The sequence below is a fragment of the Ctenopharyngodon idella genome, chromosome 21 (genome assembly GCF_019924925.1).
Source record: "Ctenopharyngodon idella isolate HZGC_01 chromosome 21, HZGC01, whole genome shotgun sequence".
NCBI lineage: Eukaryota > Metazoa > Chordata > Actinopteri > Cypriniformes > Xenocyprididae > Ctenopharyngodon > Ctenopharyngodon idella.
This window is the reverse complement of record NC_067240.1, coordinates 27,449,972-27,474,199: the sequence shown is the minus strand read 5'-3', so window position 1 is coordinate 27,474,199 and position 24,228 is coordinate 27,449,972. Positions and strand designations below refer to the sequence as shown.

At 35.7% G+C, this 24,228-nt stretch overlaps 1 protein-coding gene across 1 annotated transcript in view; it reads right to left on the bottom strand.

Annotated features, from left to right (window-relative positions):
- stk26 (serine/threonine protein kinase 26) overlaps positions 1–24,228 on the bottom strand; it is a 30,228-nt gene extending 6,000 nt beyond the window's left edge. Inside the window, exons 1-10 of the mRNA XM_051877537.1 lie at positions 23,741–24,228; positions 15,417–15,647; positions 5,960–6,016; positions 5,747–5,855; positions 5,001–5,158; positions 3,194–3,379; positions 1,055–1,200; positions 549–642; positions 400–462; positions 175–311 (exon numbers count right to left, since the gene is read on the bottom strand). Of these exons, the coding sequence (XP_051733497.1) occupies positions 175–311; positions 400–462; positions 549–642; positions 1,055–1,200; positions 3,194–3,379; positions 5,001–5,158; positions 5,747–5,855; positions 5,960–6,016; positions 15,417–15,647; positions 23,741–23,782 (1,223 nt within the window). The 5' untranslated portion in view covers positions 23,783–24,228. The remainder of the gene's footprint in view (positions 1–174; positions 312–399; positions 463–548; positions 643–1,054; positions 1,201–3,193; positions 3,380–5,000; positions 5,159–5,746; positions 5,856–5,959; positions 6,017–15,416; positions 15,648–23,740) is intronic.

Below are 24,228 nucleotides of genomic sequence, written 5' to 3'. Positions count from 1 at the left end.
TTATGACTGTTTTTGCACAAGCTCCATATGGAGAAAAAAAAAAAAAAAATGCATGGCATGACCCTTCAATGTTTATTGCTAGATAACTACACAAATATAAACAGAATTAAGACTCTTAAATTCAAGAACGCTGAGCACCATCAGAAACATATCATCATGTAGTGTGTGTCTGACCTCTGCACTCTCTCCAGGATGTGGCTGATCATCCTGTCTGTGACACCGGGACAGAGGTCCTCAGCCACGTGCAGGCTCTTCTCCAGCTCCTCCAGAACACCTCTCGTCATGTCATCATCTCGGTGCTGTGATTTCAGCTACAAAAAGGTTCAACAGTCATAACCAGAAGGATTTCATGTGTCATTTCTGTTGACCTCTAGAACATGAGAAGACTAGCTCCCCTACCTCAGAGAAAACAGGAGCCATGACGGTGGTTAAACTGGCTGACTTCTTCTGCAGTTCTTCGTCCTGAAGGGAGGCGATTAAAAACACAAACATGTTCTCGGTATTCAGAGTTTCAACATTAAATATCCAAATCATCATCCAGAACTAACCATTCCATTGGGCTGCTTCTTTTCTGGCTTCTTCTTTCGCACGGTTGTGAAGGACCATTCAGGAGACGAGTCGATGTCCTTACTGCTGGGCTCCCTGTTAGATCATCAGGAACACATGGAGATGTTCAGCTCAGAGTAGTTTGATCCATTTAAAACACACGTGAGAAAGTTTCTCAGAGGAAGACCTTAGTTTTAAACCCTTGAAAAGCAGCTGCACAGTACTGTATGTGGCCCTCAAGTTTGTGATTTTATTTGATTTTATGACAGGGGTAAATTGCAATCGTGGATTCTTTAAAAATCAAGTACTCTAATGCAATGGAGGAATCGTGGCAGCCCTGATCTAATCCAGTCGAAGTTACTGCTTAAAGATTTGGCCATTGATTCTTAATTTCTCAACAGAATTAGCCAGTAATTACTACTTAATAACATCAGGAATTTTAGTGATTGAAAGCAGGGTGTGCAAAATGGGTGTCCTTATTCTGATTTGTAAATGATTCTGTACTTACGAGTCAGAGTCTGAACTCGATTCTCCATCACTGTGGCCCTCGGCTTTCCAGCGCTTCAGTCTGTCAATGAGCTCGGAGAGGTAGGACGTCTTCTTGGCATATTTAACAATGAACTTGTGCTTCAGAAGTTCCTTCGCTGTGGGCCTCTGAGAAAGAAAGATAATGACATTTGATTAACTTTATCACTTTACAAACACATCAGTATGAGTTAGTGTTGTTATAGCAGTGCACTCATTGTATACTGGCAACCAACGGCTCAAAATGTTCCCAGTGCCACAGTATTTACAAAACGCCACAGCGCTAAACATTCTTACATGAGAAAGTCACTTATGGAGCAACGCCGCTGCGGTGCCGTTCACAGAGAATATGAGCTACCCTTTAATTATGTGCATTGTAAGTGAACCACATGACCACCTTGTGTGATGATCTGAGTTGGGTGGACTTTAGAGAGGTCTGGGTTTGTTTTGCTATATAACAAAACAGCCTCTGCAATAATGACACTTCCAAACAATGTGGTATTGCTATACTACCAGGGTTATTATAGTTAAAAACCAAAACCATAAAAAATTTTTTTTGGAAAAAATAAAATGAAATAAATGTGAACTAAAAAAAAAAAAAAAAAAAAAGAAGTGATGTCCGGTCTAGAAAAATTGACATCTTCACCCTTTATTCAAATATTACTATAAATGTGTTAAAGATCATATTTCGTAGTTGTGCTTGGAGTCGATTGTTTTATTCGTGATAATAATGCAATGAAACATGCCAAATTATGGCAACATAAATTTTGGCCAGGTTTTTATACAAAGAAATTATGAACGCATGCAAAAACAAGAAAGAACCAACAAAATATTAATAACTGATTTATGTCGATGTATGCTTTTTCCTGTCAGCTTTTTGCATAGTAAAATAAAACCTGTAGCTGTAGTTTGCCCTTTTCTGCCAAATAGTTTTGTCAGAAATACCTTAACGAAGTTTAGAGTTTTGATTGTCCTTCATATTTAAAATATATAAAACATTTTCCTCATATTTTGATGGTTTAATCGAACTTGTAGGGTCCTTAAAAAGGGATCATCACTTTTGGCCACTCCTGTATATTCAAAAATTGAAACGTTTTATTTAAGCTGGCTGCCAAGTCAACATTTCTTATTTACGTTTAGTTTAATGCTAAATACTAATACTAAATAATTTCAAATTAAACTAAAATAAAAATTATATATACATAAAACTAATGAAATTAAGCTAAAACCTAACTAAACCTAATTAAAACTTAAACTAATTCAAAATATTAATAAACTACAATAGCATCTCAAAGATACTAAAATAACACTGGATACTACTTTGGTATTGTGATACTTCAGCTGATATACCAAAATTAAAGGATTGGTTCATTTCAGAATTAAAATTTCCTGATAATTTACTCACCCCCATATAATCCAAGATGTTTATGTCTTTCTTTCTTCAGACGAAAAGAAATTAAGGTTTTGCACTGCTCTGCGATGCGCCACGCATTACGTAATCACGTTGGAAAGATCACGCGTGACGTAGGCGGAAGTACCGCGGTAGGGCGAAAAACTCCTCAAACTCAACATCAAAATCATCCGACATCGTTGTTTTACCTTTCTTTGTAAAGGCCGTTTGACTTAGTCTTTGTACGTTCGCTTTGTAGTCACTGGATCGGTACTTCTGCCTACGTCATGTGTGACCTTTCCAACGTGATTACATAATGCGTGGTGCATCACAGAGCATTGAAAAATGAGCATTTGTGGTTAAAAACTATATAATTTTTTTTTTTTTTTTAGAAAATGACCAATGGTTTCTCTAGATAAGACCCTTATTCCTCGTCTGGGATCGTGTAGAGCTCTTTGAAGCTGCACTGAAACTGACATTTGGACCTTCAACCCATTGAACCCCAGTGAAGTCCATTATATGGAGAAAAATCCTGGAATGTTTTCCTCAAAAAACAAAAAAACAACTTAATTTCTTTTTGACTGAAGAAACAAAGACAAACATCTTGGATAACATGGGGTGAGTAAATTATCAGGAAACTTTAATTCTGAAGTGAACTAATCCTTTAAGGTACTGTGCACAAGTACAACATTCCCATTTCAAATGTAAAAGCAATGCTTTAACTGTGCTTACAAATGTAGGGTCTTTGTTGAGACAGGAGTCCACAAACTCTTTGAATATCTTGGAGAAGTCTCCGTTGAGGGTGGGTGGCGTGTTCTTGGGGATGTGGAAGAGAACTCTCATGGGGTGCATGTCTGAGTTTGGGGGCTCGCCCTTGGCCAGTTCGATGGCAGTGATCCCGAGAGACCAAATATCAGCCTGAGAGCAAAACATATAACTTCATGAGGTTGAACACATATAGAGTGTGCCATAATAAAATGCCTTTTAGAATAAAGCAAGAAAGAGTGAGACATTTGTTTAGTTAAAATATCTATATATTTATAAAAAAAAAAAAAAAAAACAACAACTTGATTTGATATAAGCTTTATAACCTTCCTTTAACACAAGGAAAGCATCTCAAATAATATGAAGGAATTTTAATATTTACATATATAAATTAAATATATCCACTTCTTTGGCATCCTCATTATGTTTTAAAGATTAACATTGTAAAGCCTGACATACAAAATAAGTCCAATTTTACTGTGCAAAATGTTCTATTAAACAAATAAGACAAAGTAAAAAATTAAATACTAGTGTTGAAGAACTACTATCTGCTTATAAATATTGATTTCCATTAGTATATCTCTTAGGAAAATTATATTTCAATTTTTTTTAAAATCACTTCATGATGATTTTTGGAGACGACTGAATGATTGATTTATTGTGGTGGGCATGAATCATAAACAATACAATTATGATTTTAGATATCAAAAGCATCAGCTATCGACAATATCAAGAGGATTTGGCATTTCGAATTAAAGTATTAAATTATTATTAGGCAGCTATTATTATTAAATTAATATTACAATTCATTTGCCCCGGCATAATTTCATAATTTTAATCACCGCATGACTGACGCTCTGCGTGCGAGGATAATAAAAGCTTAGATTAGCTTTCCCTTCATTGGAAATGTTTTAAAAACATTAAGGTCTAATAAACAATTAATTATATAATTAAAATGATATAATGGAAATATATAATAGGTTTAAACACTGCAATAATCAGTCATCAATGAAATTAATAGCAGCTTCAGGGCTCGACAGTAAGGACTGCCTGATAGTCCGGGGAGAGTGTAAACAGCGCTCAAAGGAACAGTCACCCTGCCCGACCGGGCCAGTGCTCTATAGTCACAAAACTTTATCATCTGCATGTTTTTAAGCCTTGCCAATTTAAATATTCAAGTGCAAGAAGACATAAAAGAGAACTCAAATTTGTTACTCACCCAGAAAGCTGCTTGTCTGAATTGAGTTCTCTTTCACGTCTTTTCGCACTTGAACGGACAAATTTATACAAAATTATGTCAAACTGCCCACCTTGGCGAGTATCCTCGTAACACAGTCGGTTTTGCCTTAGATGAATGTAAACAGTCGATGTGTAACACTATATTCGATCTGGGCAGTCCCTCTTAAAATGACAGCAGCCTAATAAACCTGCTGCCATCTGTGTTTTTAATGTTAATCAAACAAAAAAAAAAAGGACAAAAAAACATTTTCACTCACTGCTCTAACTGATATGTATGTTTATATATGGATAGGTGTTTACATGTAACAGTTTAACCTTTAATAACTGCACTGAGCTTCATGCTGTTTCTTAATAATTAGTGGTTTGCATAACAGCGAGTTGAGCTTTAAACTCATTACGGCCCTGCTCTATAAAGAACGGCATGATTATGGAAACATGTACATTCAGGGAGTTGAGATGATAAACAAGCCTGCTGCAGGTGTAGTAAGTGTTTAAGGTGTGCTGGTTAAAGTAGATTCAGCAGAAAGGATCTTACCTTCGAGTCATAGGCAGACTGCTGGATGACCTCCGGCGCCATCCAGAATGGTGTACCCACAAATGTCTCCCTTTTGATCTGTGTGTCTGTCAGCTGTCCTGCCACACCGAAGTCTGCCAGCTTCACCTCACCAGACTCAGACAACAACACATTGGCGGCTGTAACCATGTAAAAATAAGAGACGATGAAGAAAAACAGATGCGGCAGCTTTTACTACTACTTGAGTGATCTGATGAATTTACATTTTACCATTTATTAAAGGTAATAGGAACAGAATAAACATCATAGAGAGAGAGAGAGAGAGATCATGTGTCATGTAGTCAGATGGATTATTTCAACATCTTTGCATTACATTACTATGTTTTAATCCTAGAAAAGTATAGAAATGGCATTTTATATATTTTTTTCTTAAGTAACAAGAGATCACACTTCAAAGCACATCCTTTGATTTCACATTTTACTGCTGAAAATATTCTTTTTCCCTCATTCAAAATTACATTTTTAAGACTGAAATCCACCTCAAAAGAAGAAATTATATTAATAACACAAAATTATTGAACAAAAATTGCAGACACAACACCAATCAGGGCAGCTAATTGCAGACTAAGCAGCCGGAATCTACCTCACCCTGCACAGTTCAAACAAGTGGAAAAACAAACGAGAGTGGAAAAACAAAGTCGTCACACCCACCCATCCAAGCAGACACAAACATTCTTCACATGGAGACAAATGCTCTGCGTACACACCTTTTATGTCCCTGTGGATTTTCTTCTCAGAGTGCAGGTAGTCCAAACCCTTTAAAATCTCTTTCAGCATGGTGGCTATCTGGTATTCGTCAAAGGGTCCAGCTCGCAGCTGCACACACACAAACACAAAATAGAGTGTGTAGGGCGCATGACAGGCAGGATCAGTTGCATTCTGTGGCTGTGGAGGCTCACAGATAAAGTCAAAGGGCTTACCAGGTCCAGAGCTGAACCTCCTCCCAGATATTCCATTATGATCCATAGTTTACTACCCTAAAAGAAAAACAACAGACAATTAGCTATAAACATCTTCCGTTCTGACTGAGTGTATAGTTAATATAGTCTAAGGCAGTTTCATGAATCTTTTTGACTGGCATTCAGTTGATGATACAGGAAACACTGGCCAGCATTAATTTCTAACTTCTGCTTTCAAACTGTGGACCAACAGTTGTTCTTTTGTTTTATAATATATAATGTTTATACTTGAAAGCTTTCTTATGTACAATGTATAGCATATCCTATATTTTCTATATAGCCTTCAACTTGGAGATCACTAGCCAGGATGTGGCCTGTTTTTTCAATATATACATAAAGTTGGTTTTTTTAATTCAAATAATTAAACTAAAACAATCATCAGATTAACTTAAAATAATTGTTAGTTGCAGCCCTAAGTTTCTTATTAAATATCCTAAATACAAATAAAACAATGGCATGTAGCATTCAGGTATTAGAAGATGAACATTTAAAAGGAAAATTTCACCCCAAAATGAAAATCATTATTTATTCACCCTCATGTTGTTTAAAACTTGTATACTTTCTATCTTCTGTTTTTTTTTTTTTTTTTTTTTTAATGAAAGTCAATTGGGACCCAAAACAGACTACATCAAATATGGCAAGACAAACCTGAAACATCAGCTAACCTCAAACATCATTGGTTCTCGCATGTCACAAGACATAGGGCCAGATTCACTAACAGCTTGTGCCAGCGCAAACCCTCTTTTGGTGTTAAAATACTATTGTCAGGATTTACTAAAGACACGCAGTGAAAAATTAGCACTGAAAAGGCGTGGACACATTTGTAGGAGTTTCCCTTTCAGATGCAAAATTAATGGGAGGAGAATATTTAAATGAATCATGCAAGGTGATTTACTAAGGTTTGCGCTAGTCAATTTACTGGTATTTGTGCCATTATTTACCATCTTAAACCAGATGCTAATTTGCGCTACTCTTAATAGATTGCATTGGTCATCAAGCAAAAATGATCCGGCTGCGTCTGTTCTTTAATTTGCTTGTCGTCAGTAGATCACGCACAGAACTTTACACTCCCATCAGCGCTTTTTTAGAATTGCGCTCTCATGCTAACTTGCCCTGTTTAGTAAATTTGGCCTATAGTCTTTGTATGTATATTGTTCATCAATATTTTAATTTGATTTAAGAGCAAATTCAGTAGACTTAAAATACACCCGTTCATCAAACTCATATGAATTTTCATGATGACTTTGTCCTCTTGGGTCCCATTGACTTTAATTATATGGAAAAAAAACAGTTGTAAAATTCTTCAGATATCTTACTTTGTTTCACACATAAAGCAAGTTTGAGATGACATTAGGGTAAGTAAATGTAAATGAAGAAAGTAAATGGTATCATGATAAGATTTGAAAAACTCCTGATAAATACTGTAATGTGCATAATACAGTTAAGTGAAAGATGGCAGCACCAATCTGTCATTTAGATAACATTATAATAAGAACAAGGCAGAGCCAGAGAAAATTTTTGAATTTAACAAATCTGAACCACTGGCCTGGCTGGGCAAGTAGAACACATCCTTAGTGATGAACCCTGTACATCTATATTTGTATTATATTGTTACTTTAAAAACAATAGGTGACTACACACAAACAATTGACCAAATGAATTAAAATGAATATACAAGACTTTGCATAGTGGAAGTACAGAAAAAGCAGAAAAACAGGAATATATGAACAGTGTTCAACAATGGTTGAACCACATGATAATACCACTGAAAATACCGCTTTAATACCACAGCAAAAACTAATACTAGCCTAATTAATCTAAGTAAAAAGCTCTCAAAGATTATTGAAGACAAGTAAACAGCCAGCAACAACATATGAAGAAACAAAGAGACAAATGACAAGCAATAGGACAAATAAATACAATAGAACGATTCAAATGAAATAAACAGTGCTTTAAGTATTCAAGTACATCTATCTATCTATCTATCTATCTATCTATCAGGTATGAAATACTACAGAAACAGAGTGAAGTAATAAAATATAAAATAAAAACACCACATTCTTCATTGTATGAATTGAATATAAATAGATTGTTATTAAAGCTACTAAAGTTAATAAGTCAAGAGCAGGGAGTGATTTTTGTTGGTCCAACCAATCCAACCACCCAATCAACTCAAACAACAACAAATAAAAAAATAAATCCCACCCTACATTTTTTCTTGTTTAAGAAGCTGTTTCAATCAGATATACGTCACAATAAGGAAGAAAATCTATCGCAAATCCGTTTCATGTGGACTTTAAGGACACAAACAGCAGCAGGTAGGCCGCTGTCACTTTATGGACTAATGTACGGATCCAATATTTAGATATCCGATTTTCTCCCACCTGTTTAGGTTCACTTAAAAGGATCTATTAAGTCTCTTTTTACAAGATGTAATATGTCTTAAAGGGTTAGTTCACCCAAAAATGAAAATTCTGTCATTAATTACTCACCCTCATGTCGTTCCACACCCGTAAGAGCTTCATTCATCTTCAGAACACAAATTAAGATATTTTTGATGAAATCCGATGACTCAGTGAGGCCTCCATTGAGAGCAAGTTAACTTAGACTTTCAAATGCCCAGAAAGCTACTAAAGACATATTTAAAACAGTTTATGTGACTACAGTGGTTCAACCTTAATGTTATGAAGTGACTAGAATAGTTTTTGTGCGCCAAAAAAACAAAATAATGACTTTATTCATCAATATCTAGTGATGGGCGATTTCAAAACACTGCTTCATGAAGCTTCGAAGCTTTATCAATCTTTTGTTTCGAATCAGTGGTTCGGAGCGTGTATCAAACTGCTAAAGTCACGTGAACCATTGAAATGTTGAAACACTTGTGATGCAACGAAGCCTCGTTTACAGAAATCACGTGACTTTGGCAGTTTGAGATCATTTGATACACACTCCGAACCACTGATTCAAAACAAAAGATTTGTAAAGCTTCGAAGCTTCATGAAGCAGTGTTTTGAAATCACCCATCACTAGATATTGTTGAATAAAGTCGTCTTTTTTTTTTGGCACACAAAAAGTATTCTTGTCGCTTCATAACATTAAGGTTGAACCACTGTAGTCACATGAACTGTTTTAAATATGTTTTAGTAGTTTTCTTTGAAAGTCTAAGTTATCTTGCTCTCAATGCAGGCCTCACGAGCCATCGGATTTCATCAAAAATATCTACTGTGTTCTGTTAATGACAGAATTTTCATTTTTGGGTGAACTAACCCTTTAGGCATCCCCAGAATGGGTCTGTGAAGTTTCAGCTCAAAATATCCCACAGACTGTTTTTTATATCAGTGTTTCCCAACGACACAGTTTTGATAAGTACAAAAAAAAAAAAAATCCCACAGCACACCACTAAAGATCTAAAGTAACAAAACTGCAATAACATGCATTGCTTCAAATGGCATTAAAACTGGATATCAAAAGTAGTACTCTTGAGCTGAAGTCAGGTATGAACAAGATCATATCGGTAGCTATATGATGTTGTTGATGATGATAAAACCACAGATTTACCTATCACCGTCAGGCGGAAACCTTTTTTTTTTTTTTTTTTTAATAATTAAACTGTCAAAGTTGGTATTGTGGATTTATATATGGTCAGACATGCATGCGTCATTAAAACATTAATATTTTATTAAAATCAAACTCAAATGGAGTTCAATGGAATCAATGTTTTTGACTGACAGAGAGGTGGAGTAATGAAGTTTGACTGACAGTTTAAGGATCTAATGGAGTTATGAGCTTTAAATATGTCATAATAGTGTTTTAATAACTTTTTAATTATAAAAAAAAATTAAATGTGGTTTTGTAAACAAATCAGTTGTTAATTTTAACCTTTAATATTTTAGTAAGGTACCGACTGACAGAGGTCCCTGTATAGCTTAAATCTGCATGTACACAAGGTCCCCGGTCATTTTTGACCTTGATGCAGACTTATTTATTGGAAACACTGACCATCAATGTGCACACACACAAACACGCAAAGTGGCCAGACAAAATCTCTGAGCATACGTTGTGTCTGGCAGCCATCCAGAAATACAGGTATTGTGACATAGCACAAAGGGTTTGGCCATGAGTCAGTGGCATCAAATCATTACAAGCAAACAGACCAACTGCTCCCAAACTCCCTATTAAAGAATATCCACAGCCATCTTTTGTAGTCATTTCCATCTAATGGCAACCATGCATACTACGCATGTTCTAGTGTTACACACAATGCAGTATTACAGTGCTACGACAATATTGTGGTTCTTGTGCCTCAAAATACCACCAGTGCCGCAGTGTTTTCCAAACAGAAGCACTGTGATTCTCCACAGTAAATATTTTCATGTGGCACTGGAGCTGAACAAACCCAGAGCGTATTATGTAACGGAATGAAACTGACCGCGGATACGCATTTTTTAAAGAACTTGACAGTGTCTTAAAAAGCCCAACACAAGAACACAAAAACACATTTTCAAGATTTCAAAATGTCTTATATTGTACAGGCCTGCAACTAGAGTTGTCAAAAGTACCGGTACTTTGTTACTAGAGCTGTGGAATATCATCGTTTTTACAATGCATTCCGCAAAAAAATTGATTTTTACAAAAAATAAAAAAAATAAAAATGCAATTAAATAGGCCTATAATACATATTAATGTGCTGTTTTATTGTAAATCATGTGGGCTACTCTTATTATATTAATAAAAAAAGTTGCATGTCATAATGAAGTAAAGCATTTGCCTCTAATGTTTCGGTTTTTATGAAAAGAACATGCATGAATGTGAAAAAGTGCAGGACGTGCTTTTATCAGTTATTAAACACAATAAGCCAAAAATAAGATCTTGATGTGTTACTCACGCCGACTGACACACACCTGAAACGCCGCACAGAAAGACGCTTCAATGTTTGTTTGTTTTTTTGTGAATTTTCTGTGGAGCGCTCAAAGGTTTCTATTTACAACTTGTTTGGTTAAACAAGAACAAAAATCAGTTATTGAGCAAAACGGTCCCCCCACCTTACCCGATTTGCAACGGTAAACTTATAAAATGATTTACAATGTGAGCAGTCGGGTCCGATTTCCTGGGAAATGACAGTATGAGGTCATTCGTCTTTGTGTGGTTACATCACGTCCGTCAGGCTTCCCACTCTTTCATGAGCACCAGATTCAAGGACTTTTTAAAGCACCTTTTATTTTATATCAAGCACAATAAACACAATAAAGGTGGGTTTGTTACTTCCAATCTGGACAGTATTAAAGACCTACTGTCTATTATTACTACTGACAACTAAAATTCAATTTAAGGGGCATATGATTCTCTTAAAATCCAATGAGGAGAGTGTGTGAGAGAGAGACGGGTTTAAACCAGATATGCAATTTGTAGCTTTTTTATTCCTGCTTTTAACATTTATTTCACACTGGTTTTAGTTCTCTCCATTTTTTTTATGAATCATTACTTGATTAAAAACATTAAAATATGGAGAGAATATTATATAGGCCTACACGAACTTTGCAATGAAATGACATGGATAAGATAATTGTTAGGCATTAAAAATATTCAAAATATTATCTGTTAACCATCTGTACAGAGTATCTGTACAGGTTTTTAAAAATTAATTTTAAGGCCGATTTTAACACCTGCACAAACATTAGTGTTTCTGGAAACATCCTAAACCATAAAATGATTGTAAAAACGATTTCAACAGCAGATCAAATAATACAAGTTTTATAAAAAAAAAAAAAATATGTAAAAAAATTATTAAAAACACACATTTCAACCACATTGATTTTAAAGGGTTATTTCACCCAAAAATGAAAATTCTGTCATTAATTTCTCACCCTCATGTCGTTCTACAGCCGTAAGACCTTCGTTCATCTTCAGAACACAAATTAAGATATTTTTGATAAAATCTGATGGCTCAGTGAGGCCTCCATTGACAGCAAGATAATTAACACTTTCAGATGCCCAGAAAGCTACTAAAGACATATTTAAAATAGTTAATGTGACTACAGTGGTTCAACCTTAATATTATGAAGCAACGAGAATACTTTTTGTGCACCAAAAAAACAAATTAACGACAGTATTATTCTATTTATGATGGGCGATTTCAAAACACTGCTTCATGAAGCTTCGAAGCCTTACGAATCTTTTGTTTCGAATCAGTGGTTTGGAGTGTGTATCAAACTGCCAAAGTCACGTGAACTATTGAAATTGCGAAGCACTTATGACCTAACGAAGCCTCGTTTACTGAAATCACGTGACTTTGGTACTCCGAACCACTGATTCGAAACAAAATTCGTAAAGCTTCGAAACAGTGTTTTAAAATCGGCCATCACTAGATATTGTTGAATAAAGTCGTTATTTTGGCGCACAAAAAAGTATTCTCGTATATTCTCATATATATATATATATATATATATATATATATATATATATATATATATATGAGAATATACATATACATATATATATATATATATATAAAATGACAGAATTTTCATTTTTGGGTAAACTAACCCTTTAAGAAAATGCCTGAGTCAAAATTATTGATTATACACATTCATTTCAAATGTTTATATTAGAGATGCACCGATGTATCGGCCAACAATCAGTATCGGCCGATAAAAGCTATTATTATCACTATCGGCCATCGACCGATTGTTTAAAAACTGCTGATGGTCAGGGCCGATTATATCCTGTCAATCAAAAGGGTGCGGAAAAACGTGTTCAGACTGCAACTCATACATACTGTGTGTGAAGAAAATCACTCGTGTTGAATTTCTTCTTCTTCTTGGCGGATGGCAAACCAGCTTTTGTGTTGAATTTTAACGCAGTTTAAAAATAGTGACGCTAAAGCAGGCTCTTTTTGACCCTGTGAATCACCCGTATTTCAAGCCAGGGTTGCCAGGTCTGCGTATTTATTTTTATTTTTTGCTACATCAAATATTTTTTGTAGCGCCCTCCCATCCAATAATCGCAAAAGGCTTTGTGCGTTGTTACTTCTGATAAGAATAAAGGTTTACATTTTCAAATTATGTTCATTTTATCATGAAATTCAAACAATAAATGGTGTTTTGACGCTCTTAAATGTGACGTGTCAGATCGCTGTAATGCCTCAGCTCAGGCGGCAGCGCGAGTCTTGTCTTCCTCTTCAATACAAGTTATATCTCGAAAAACATGCATGAATATCAAAGGTATGTTGAAAGATATAGCCTAGTACAACTTACCAGAATGTATCACGTCTCATGTAATCACTTTATTTGTGTTTCAACCGCGGTAAGACGTCAATAAAACAACTTGTGAACAATGTCAAATCATGTCAAATTTACCTCAGGAATGTTTTCCATTGTTCACAGTTCCTTAGCTAACTATCTATAAAAAAAAAAAAAAACACTTTATTTACTGTTAATTGTGTTTGTGTAAATTTGCCATGAAGACAGCAAAGTTTTATGCACACATTTCAGTTTTTATTTGAGTGTAATTATTATATCTGAAAATTAGGGGTCGCACGATGATTTCCAGAAATCAAAAAAAAAAAAAAAAAAAGGAAATTATTAGAAATAGCATATTTTATCAATAATTGTAACAAAATACTAAAAATAGACGTTAAATTTAAAACAAAAACCATGCAAATAAAAAAGCCATCAATCTTTTGATTTCCCTTCCCCTCGACCGTGACTCCTGAGGTGATTACGACATATTAGCAACAGCATCAGCTGCAGCAGGTCAATTTACAGCACCATGTTAAACATTCAGACATGTGCACGTTAGGCTTTAAGCTTCGGATATTATTTTGTAGAAATTAAACATTGGTTAATATCGACCAAAGACAACGCAGGGAGGCCAGCGGAGGAGAGCACCGCTGGTGTGTGTATGTATAATTATATATATATATATATATATATATATATATATTTATATATATATTATATATATGCTTTTTCAGGAGACAACGGTTTGAAAATGTCTGCTCTGAGGGTGTGGATGATGCTTGCACACAGTGGCAGTATCAGGAGGATGCTGATACCCCTTTTACACCAGAAATGTTCGTGTTCTGGAGCCAGAGCATGTGCTCGTGCAGGCGAACTAGAGCCCGTCACGAACCGGTCGCGTGTTTCCATAGACTTGATTCAATTCATAAAGCTCCGAAACAGTGTTTTGAAATCGGCCATCATGAGATATTGTTGAAAAGTCTTTATTTTGTTTTTTTGCCACACAAAAAGTATTCTCGTTGCTTTATAATATTAAGGTAGAACCACTGTACTGAAATGAACTGTTTTAACTATGTTTTTAGTAGCTTTATGGATCTTGAGATTGTCATGCTGTCTATAGAGGCCTCACTGAGCCATTTGATTTCATCAAAAATATCTTAAATAGTGTTCTGAAGATGAACGAAGGTCTTACGGTTGTGGAACGACATGAGGGTGAGTAATAAATGACATTTTTTCATTTTTGGGTGAACTAACCCTTTAAAACTGCAGTGAAAAGAAGTCTCAAACCCGCAGTTTGATATCACTGGTGTCTGTGACGTCACAAACTACCTTGTAACCAATCACGCTGGTGGGTTTTAGCATATCATTAACAGCGAACTAGCAGCAGAGTCTCGAGAGAAGCCAGATTATCCCAGTATATTTTTCTGTTACAAAAAATAGCAATATAGCGGGTGTAATATGTATATTACAATGTTATAATGAACTATATGCCTTTCTCCACTGACGTTCTGAATTGTTCAAAGCATTTGTAAGAATGCTGATTCTCAGAAGACAGCTGTCTGACTCGCGAAGGGGAACATGGTTTGTGTAACATTAGCAACACATTATTAGCTGTTTGATAACAGTCAAAGAAAAGGCTAATCATATTAATTAGCATTATGTGTCTGACGTTGTAAAGAGCGATACAATCTTGCAGCGTTTACCTCAGTAAGTTGACCGAGTGGATCTCTGAGCTGGTGTGAGTGAAGGAGCTAATTTGCATATTCATTGATCCGTGTATAATAAATAAGGCAAGGGTGTAGAGTTACATTCAAGCTATTTTAAGGCATGAAGAATTTTTTCACAGGAAAAAAAGTTTAAATATGTGATTTTGATGATCAAAGAGGAGTTTTAAGGGACTACAGGGGGACTTTAAAGCAATGTTTACTTTTAAAAAAATGGAATGCTACATGCTGTTTTACTGTATTTTTTACTTATATTATTGTCATTAATAATTATCAATTTAATTCATTTAATATTTTATTCGCAGATACAGTTCCAACAGTTTTACTATGGTACCGAGTACAGAAAACCATGGAATTTTTCTAGTATTGGCACAGACTACTGAAATTTTGTTATCGTAACAACCCTACGAGCATGTGCTACAGCTAATGTGTGGAACAGTAAACATCAATCCATACCTTTAGGTAAGAGCCATAGTATTTGGTGACATGGGGACTATCACACTGGCTGAGTACGGTGATCTCCTGTTGGATGTCTTCGATTTCGTCTTCTGCTTCCTCAAGATCGATGGTTTTGATGGCCACGACATTCTGAGAGCGGCGGTCGATACCTTTAAACACCTCACCGAACGAGCCCTTCCCGATGCGTTCTAGTTTAGTGAACAGCTCCTCAGGGTCTGTTCGACTGTTCTGGAAGACAAAGGTTACACAGAGTTAGTATGGGAGTTGGCTAGGTTAGATAAATAGGTATAAACAAAGACAAATGATTGCTTCACTTAAAGTATCTCAGGTAAGTTTGCAGAAATCGCATACTTGTGCTATCTTAGAAAATCTTTCATATCTGACACCATGTATTTAGAAACTAATTTAATAGAAGATTTCTCATTTTCTATAAATCATGTGTTTCACTGCACCAAAAGGAAGTTGCTTTAATATGTTCCTCCAGGTTTATAAAAGGTTTAATGTAACAATGAAGATCCAAGACAAGGAGTTTATAACAGAGAATGCCAATGCACACTAGGTTAGTCAATAATATTCCTAGAAACTTTGGGAGGGGAGCTCTATGAATCAATGTTAACAGCTGTTCAACTGGTATCAGTTACCTATTGCAGGTACAGTTATTTCACTGGATGAGGAAGTGAATCCAACTTATCCAGTCAATACTGATAAAAGTATAAGAGGCACATAGTTGCATGTTACAGTTAGCCTTTTTAGTCATTAAAAGTTTTGTTGTTTTGGAGTCAGTAGTTTTACTTCCATCCCTTACAATTTAGGGCTTCATATTGATGTTTAAATAAAAAAAAATTCAACACAGGGGGAAAACTTCACTTATCAAGCAATTTCACAAGAGGGGCTTTAAAACTACAGTGGGAGCACAGGTTTTGTGCGGAGCTTTTGAGTTCCCTGCATGCATTTTGGACTATAAGGCCAGAAACGTACATTATGCAAGAACATGGACATCGACACGAAATACTTCAAGCAAACAAGTTTGCTGTAGTGCTTAAGAAATAGCACCACAGTTAATAGATCTGTGCGGTAAACAGTAGACAGAATTTACAAGAAAGATTATAATGAAAAGTAATGGGAGTGGCACAAAGGGAAGCAGAGTTTACACTGTTTTGCCTGATGTTCTTGTTAAAACTATATATACACCAGTATAAATTTGATCATCTGTCTAAATATTACAGCAAGATTCCTTAAATGCGGCTCTGTAGTTTAGCTCCAACCCTGACGAAACTCACCTCCCTGTAATTTTCTGGTAAGTTTGAAAACTTTGAATATCTTGCTCAGGTGTTTTTGAATAGGGTTGGAGCTAAACTCTGCAGGGCTTTGGCCCTCAGGACTCGGTTTTGAGGAAGCCTAAGTTATATTATATTACAGTACAGTTTCTATCATAGTTATGACAGTGTTTCCTGTGATACTAATCATCAGCAACGCAGCAAAAAACAGACCAGAATTGTGAATGTGAGTTAACAGTTTGAGTTGAGTGTGATGAAATAAAACACCAACACATGTGCAAGTCTATCAATTAAGTTGTCCTGTGAGCAACATGAAAACAACAGCAACTGACCTTAAAGTCGTCGTGAAATCAAAATTGACCCTATTTACTTTTACTATTTACTAGTCTTGTGTTGAACAATTAATCCATGCAAGTTAATACACACAGAAAAAAAAATAGTTTGTCTTGGTAATCTTTAATCAAAATCTGAAAATTTGCTTCAGCTCTGGAATGGCGTTCCTTCTGTGTTGACGTCAGTTTGACGGCTTTGGTAGAATATCCTTAACTACTCAGTAAAGTTGGCCGCAACTTCCGGTTCATGGGGAATTTAAATCAAAGTAGCGCCATATTTAATTTTTGACAAATGAAAATGAGGCTGTTGATTGTACTGTTGTTTAACAACAAGCCAACTGTTCAGCTGATGAAACTAAACGTCTTTTTTTTGGGGAAAAAAAACCTTTTAGTAGACAAAAACTGTTTTAAAAGTGGTGTTTTGAAAATCACAAGTGATCTAGGCCCTTTATACAGTGTGAGTCTCATTTTCATCCTCATAAAAGTCAATATAGCGTCTACCCTGTAAGGTCTATTTTACAAATTATTCATTTGAGCTGTTTCTTTTAATAAATTCTCAGTTAAACCCAATGTATGCTGCACTTGTCCGTGTTCAGGTATGTCTCAAGGACAGTGCATTTGACGTAACTTTGTGCACAGTTTGTGAGCAGCCAGATTTTTATAACCAAGCAAAAAAAACAGAGCACGTGCAAGTTTGTGGAGTACTGCAGTGCAGTCAAAGGTCTCATGCATCAAACACTCACGGTCAATGCATTTTACTTTGAAAGGCTCAACTGTGCGGAACCTGAAAAACAATATACCTGGGCCTTTTCCGGTTTAAATCAGTCTGACAGTTCCTTCACTGAATGAATTCACTGAGTCTGTTGTCGCGATTAGTGAACCTGACTCACTTACTGAACTACAATGATTAATTTCAGTGATGTGTCTCGCAATGAAGCAACCTGAAGGTTCATGAAGGCTTCAGAACTAAAGAAAATGCTCATCAAACTCAACTAAAAAGAGAAAAGCTTCATTGTTTGTATAGGAAAAACAATGCCAAACATATGTGTTATCTATTGTTTTCACCAATATTTTGCCGATCACACTGCCTCTGTCATCTTATCTGTTCTCCGTGTCGGAGGTGATAGCGAGGCTCAGGCAGCTGCTTCATACACAGAGCAGACATCGACAGGTAAAAAAAAGACATCATTCGAGGCGATATAGTGTTTTCCTGACAACTACAGACAGTTTGGAAGTCCAAATGCACAAATATGAACATGACAGCATGAATTGGTGCACGCTCACAGCTAGCGGGATGCGGCAGTCGCGAATGTCTAGTTCGTTTTCACGGAAAACACGTTTTTAGCATTCCACTGCGCTCTTTTTCCATGCGCATTTGACCGTTGCGCTCGCATTGTTCACAGAATATTGTGCATGACGTGGCGTTCAAGTTAAAATAAGTTCTTAAATTTATGAAAAACACGCCTCTAGAAAAAACAGATTTAGCAGAAGAAATGGCCCGTTGAGGCATCTGTGCCTTTGTTCATATAGACATCTGACTGCTAAGTAGGGTTTGTGTTTGAGTGTGCACCCTTACTTTACTGAGAAAAGGTGGTCAGGGAAAAATCTGTAGATGGAAAATCTCCATAAAAAAGGTTTATTTATTATTCATTCAACATTATTATTATTTTTTGACACTTCAATTTCAGTATCTAAACATTCTTAAAGGATTGGTTCACTTCAGAATTAAAATTTCCTGATAATTTACTCACCCCCATGTCATCCAAGATGTTCATGTCTTTCTTTCTTCAGTTGAAAAGAAATGAAGGTTTTTGAGGAAAACATACCAGGATTTTTCTCCATATAGTGGACTTCACTGGGGTTCAACAGGTTGAAGGTCCAAATGTCAGTTTCAGTGCAGCTTCAAAGAGCTCTACATGATCCCAGACGAGGAATAAGAGTCTTATCTAGAGAAACCATCAGTCATTTTCTAAAAAAAAAAATAAAAATATACATTTAACCACAAATGCTCGTCTTGCACTGCTGTGTGATGTGCCACGCATTATGTAATCACGTTGGAAAGGTCCGATCCAGTGTCTGCAAAGTGAATGTGCAAAGACTAAGTCAAACGGCCTTTACAAAAAAAGGTAAAACAATGATGTAGGACGATTTTGAAGTTGGAGGAGAAAATGATGTGGAGTTTTTCGCCCTACCACGGTACTTCCGCCTACGTCACGTGTGACCTTTCCAACATGATTACGCAATGCATGGCGCATCGCAGAGCAGTGCAAGACTAGCATTTGTGGTTAAAAGTATATAATTTTTTATCTTTTTTAGAAAATGAGCGATGGTTTCTCTAGATAAGACTCTTATTCCTCGTCTGGGATCATGTAGAGCTCTTTGAAGCTGCACTGAAACTGACATTTGGACCTTCAACCCGTTGAACCCCAGTGAAGTCCACTATATGGAGAAAAATTCTGGAATGTTTTCCTCAAAAACATTAATTTCTTTTCAACTGAAGAAAGAAAGACATGAACATCTTGGATGACATGGGGGTGAGTAAATTATCAGGAAATTTTAATTCTGAAGTGAACTAACACTTTAATAGTAAAGTTCATTGTCATTTGAAAGTGTGTAGGCCTACTTGCATTATTCTGCTGTTATATTATGATTATATATTCAGTGGCATAACATGGACTTTAAATGACGCGTATCACAATTATTTCTGGAACAATATATTGTCCAATAAAAAGTAGTTATCATGACAGGCCTAGATCTGACAGCAGCTGCATCACAAACTGCAAATAAATGATTTCACAATGCCTTGTCTGTAAATGACGGTTTTATATGGATAATGTTTTCAAAACACTTACTCATGTGCAATAGCAAGTGGGCGTTGACACTGTATCCTATTCAGTGATGTTAGCCAATCATAACAGTGGACGTTTACTGACAAAACTTAAAGTAGCTGTTCCTTAAAAACGGATCATTTCAGACACAGGGGCAGAATGAGGGTTGAAAATCAGTTTTTTCTGCATATATCATTGTTTTTGTGTGTGTTAACATTACAAGTGAGCCTCAAGGAACATACTAAAATAAAAAAAAATAAAAAAATCCATGGCATGCTCCTTTAATCGGTTAAAAGATTTTGCATTCCTAATTGTTATCTATTAAAATTCTAAGAATATGGTGATATATTTTTCCTTGTATTCTAAATGTAAACATGCGCAGTCACAGGTTATGTGGTAAAAGATTTTACTTGCTCTGTTGCTCATCTAGTTAAATTTTATATCCAATTAGACTGGTCATCTCCAAAGCGCTTTAGATTCAGTGGAGCAGCAGTTTTAAACTATATCCTGCTTCAGCGCCTGTGTGCGGATCTGCGTCCCTCTGATAAACCGCTGTTGCACAGACTGGTACGTTATTGACTAAGCTATCTGCATGTTAACAAGCTCACATGTACCCCCACAAGATTTATCAGCTGGATGCATTTCCTCCTCTGACGGCTAGACAAACATGGCAACAAAGCAGCACCCCTCAGGGCCTGCAGAAATGCATTAGGGATAACGCACCAAATGCACGTGGGTACAAGCTACATGACACAACAAGCTTTCATCAAGTTTCTTCAGAGTCTTCTCCTCTTACGCTGTACCTGTCTAGCTGACTCAGGCGTTAACCACAAGAAACCAGGGCTCGAAACACTTCCTTGCGGGCCACACCCAGACACTACGCCTAAGACTGACACTCCTTCATGCTTCTGGAGCTATTAGCACACCGATTCTATGAATGGACAATTGCGTGGCCTGTTTAAAAGGACGAAACTGCCCTTTAAACCCTAGGAAAACTCATAAAACAAACATTAAAAAGGCCTGCCACAAGTGCTACATTAATGAGCAAAGCCACCTATCTGCCATGCATAATGATTAACAACACAACCCTCAGTTGTCATAGCAGAGAAGTGTGTTATTCCTGGAGGGAGCACATTGCTTGGCTGTGGTCAGTGACCTTTCTGACCCCCGCCTGCTGGCAGAAAAGGAGTGTAAGTGAACTTCTAATGTGCTACTATGGGTTTTTTGGTTCTGGTTCCAAGCATATACAGAGCGTGAAGTTGTGACAGCGGCCACAACACGGAACCTCATTCACACTTCCTGTGCTGCAAGTAAGACTATTTCTTACTGTCACACAAAAAGGCTTAAAAGACAGGGATTACATCACTGTCCTAGATCACGGGAAGCAAATGCAGACTCAGGGAAGGCAACAAGAGAGCGAACACTAGCACACCTTATACACAAATATCTGCTGCATCATTACACCAGGTGCATATCAGAGATGACCAAATACACACTGATCCAGACTACAATAAAATTATATATATATATATGACGCATTTAAATGTAAGCCTCATATATTTATACATTATAACAGTTCTTTCTGGTTCTAGAATCTGATTGGCTGAGAGCAGCGCAATATTCTAGTGATAATATTTTTCCATGCTGTATAATCTTTTGTAACATTATAAATGTTTTTACTGTCACTTTTAATCAATTTAATGCATCCTTGCTGAATAAAAGTATTAATTTCTTCAATTTCTTAAAAAATATATAAAATTTAAATAAAAAATTCTTACTGACCCCAAACTTTTGAACGGTAGTCGTGTATAATGTTACAAAGGCATTCTATTTCAAATAAATGGTGTTCTTTTGAACTTTCTATTCATCAAAGAATCCTGAAAAAATTGTACACAACTGTTTTCAACATTGATAATAATAATAAATGTTAGCTTATTAGAAGGATCATGTGACACTGAAGACTGAAGTAATAATGCTTAAAATTCAGCTTTGATCACAGGAATAAATTACATTTTACAATATATTCACATAGAAAACTGTTATTTTAAATTTTAAAAATATTTCACAATATTATGGTTTTTTTTTTTTGTATTTTCTATCAAATAAGTGCAGCTTTGGTGAGCAGAAGAGCCTTTTTTTGAAAAACGGTAAAAATCTTACCAATCCCAAACTTTTGAACGCCAGTGTTATATATATATATATATTAGAGATGTACCGATATATCGGCCAATAATCGGTATTGGCATAGTAATATCAGCATCGGTACAAACAGGGCCGATATTTCCTGTCAATCAAAAGCAGGGAGGAAAATGTACTGCATTTGGGCTTTGTGTAAAGAAAATGCTAAGAAACCAGTTTGATGTTCAATATTAATAGTAATTATATGAATTAATAACATTCAGAAAGTTAAGATATATTAATTTTATCTTCATAATTTAGTTAATATGATTTAATATTAATTTGAGTAATGTGTGTTTATAACTGATACCAGTTACTCTGAGTTGATGAAATAGAGAAAGTTTTTATTTGCATTTCTTTCCAAATATAATGTTTAATTATTAATTAAAATGAAATTATCATTAATTTAAAAGAAGGTATAAAAGGTAGAACCCCCAAACTATCGCTATCGGCAGATATCACTCTGAATAATCGGCTATCAGTGGAGAAATTTAGTATTATAGCATCTCTAATATACATAATGTTTTGTAACATTATAAATGTTTTTACTGTCACTTTTGATCAATTTAATGCATCCTTGCCAAATAAAAGTATTAATTTCTTGAATTTCTTAATAAAAAAATAAATAAAAAAATTCTTACTGAACCCAAACTTCTGAACGGTAGTGTATAATGTTACAAAAGAACATGTTGGCACATATTATTCAATATATAGATTTTACTAGTATCAGTAAAATTTGTGTCCATTCACTGAGACATTATATGACAAAGCTGTAATGCTGTAATTTTGCATAATTTACAATGCATAATAATGCATAATATTAGTATGTAATAGTAGCCTATGTAATTAAAATGAATTTCAATAAATAAAACTATTGTTAAATCACACATTTATTGTTTGTCACATGTAGTAAACCATTTTTGTGCCATAGGTAATAGGAGGATTTTCCACCCGGCTACCACCGCAAGCATATTTCAAACCTGTGGGAAGCACTGTTTTATACATATATGACACATATAAGGCTATTAAATGTGTAAATGTGCTATTAAACTAATTATAATATTTTCCATGCAGTAGTAACTACAGTAAAAGCTGTGTTGTAACTGTGCTGTTATTTCACATATCAGAATGTCATAAGATTTAACGTGCAAATATCCAGCATATTGTATACTACAAATAATAAAAGTCATGGGAAAGAAAAAACAGAACTGTCTTATTCTGTGTTATTCAACATGAAGCAATTGTTTTTTTGTTTTTAAATGAACAAACACTGTTTCCCAATCTCTGCTTGATAAAACAACAGTCTATAACACAAGAGAATCTCACTGAATAGATAAAAGTATGTCATAACTAAAAGAGTAACGCTAAATTACTACAATATTGTGCAGGTATCAGATATTGCCACAGTACTATTACCACGTACCATGGTATTTACATAGCACTTTCAGGATTTTAAAATAATACCATGATAGATGCAAAATCATTGCCTTTCCATTGTCCAAAAACACGGTAATACCATAGTACTTTTTTTTTTGAAAGCGTTTATATTATGGTGTGAATAAAAACAGCAAGTGTTGAAGGACTGACAGAAACCAATGTAAAGGTGTGCTATGGATATGATTCATGAGTGTATTATGCTGAATGAGGATTAGTCGATGATGATGATGATGATGATGGCCTGTCGTTACCTTTTCACACCAACTCACCTGCATTCCAGGAACTTGAACAGCTACCGGCGACTGAGCCATCTCCACCCGTCCACAGACAAACTACACACCCAATAAACTCTCGGAGAGATACTTAGAGTTCTTTTCCTCACACTACTCACTATTAAATTATATATACTACTATATTTACACTATATTTACAATGTTCGTCAAACTCCTCGCGACGCCAAACTTGAGCTAGCTGCGCTCTGTTAGCTTTAAAGTCGACACTCGGTAACCATGATTCCTTCGTAAAGTGGACTTTTTTGTTGTTTATATTAGATCCAGACGGTCGTCGACAGCTTGTTACACGCTTTTGGTGGGAGTTTGCGCGGAGTTTGTTCTTCAGGAGATCTTCTTGGACGCCATGACTCGCGCTGCGCTCGCAAAGTTGTTTTGTGCTTCAGCTCTGGCCGTTGGGTGGAGTCGCGCGCTCCGACCGCGAGCACACAGACACTGCGTCACTAATGCTGCTGCCACCATCAGGG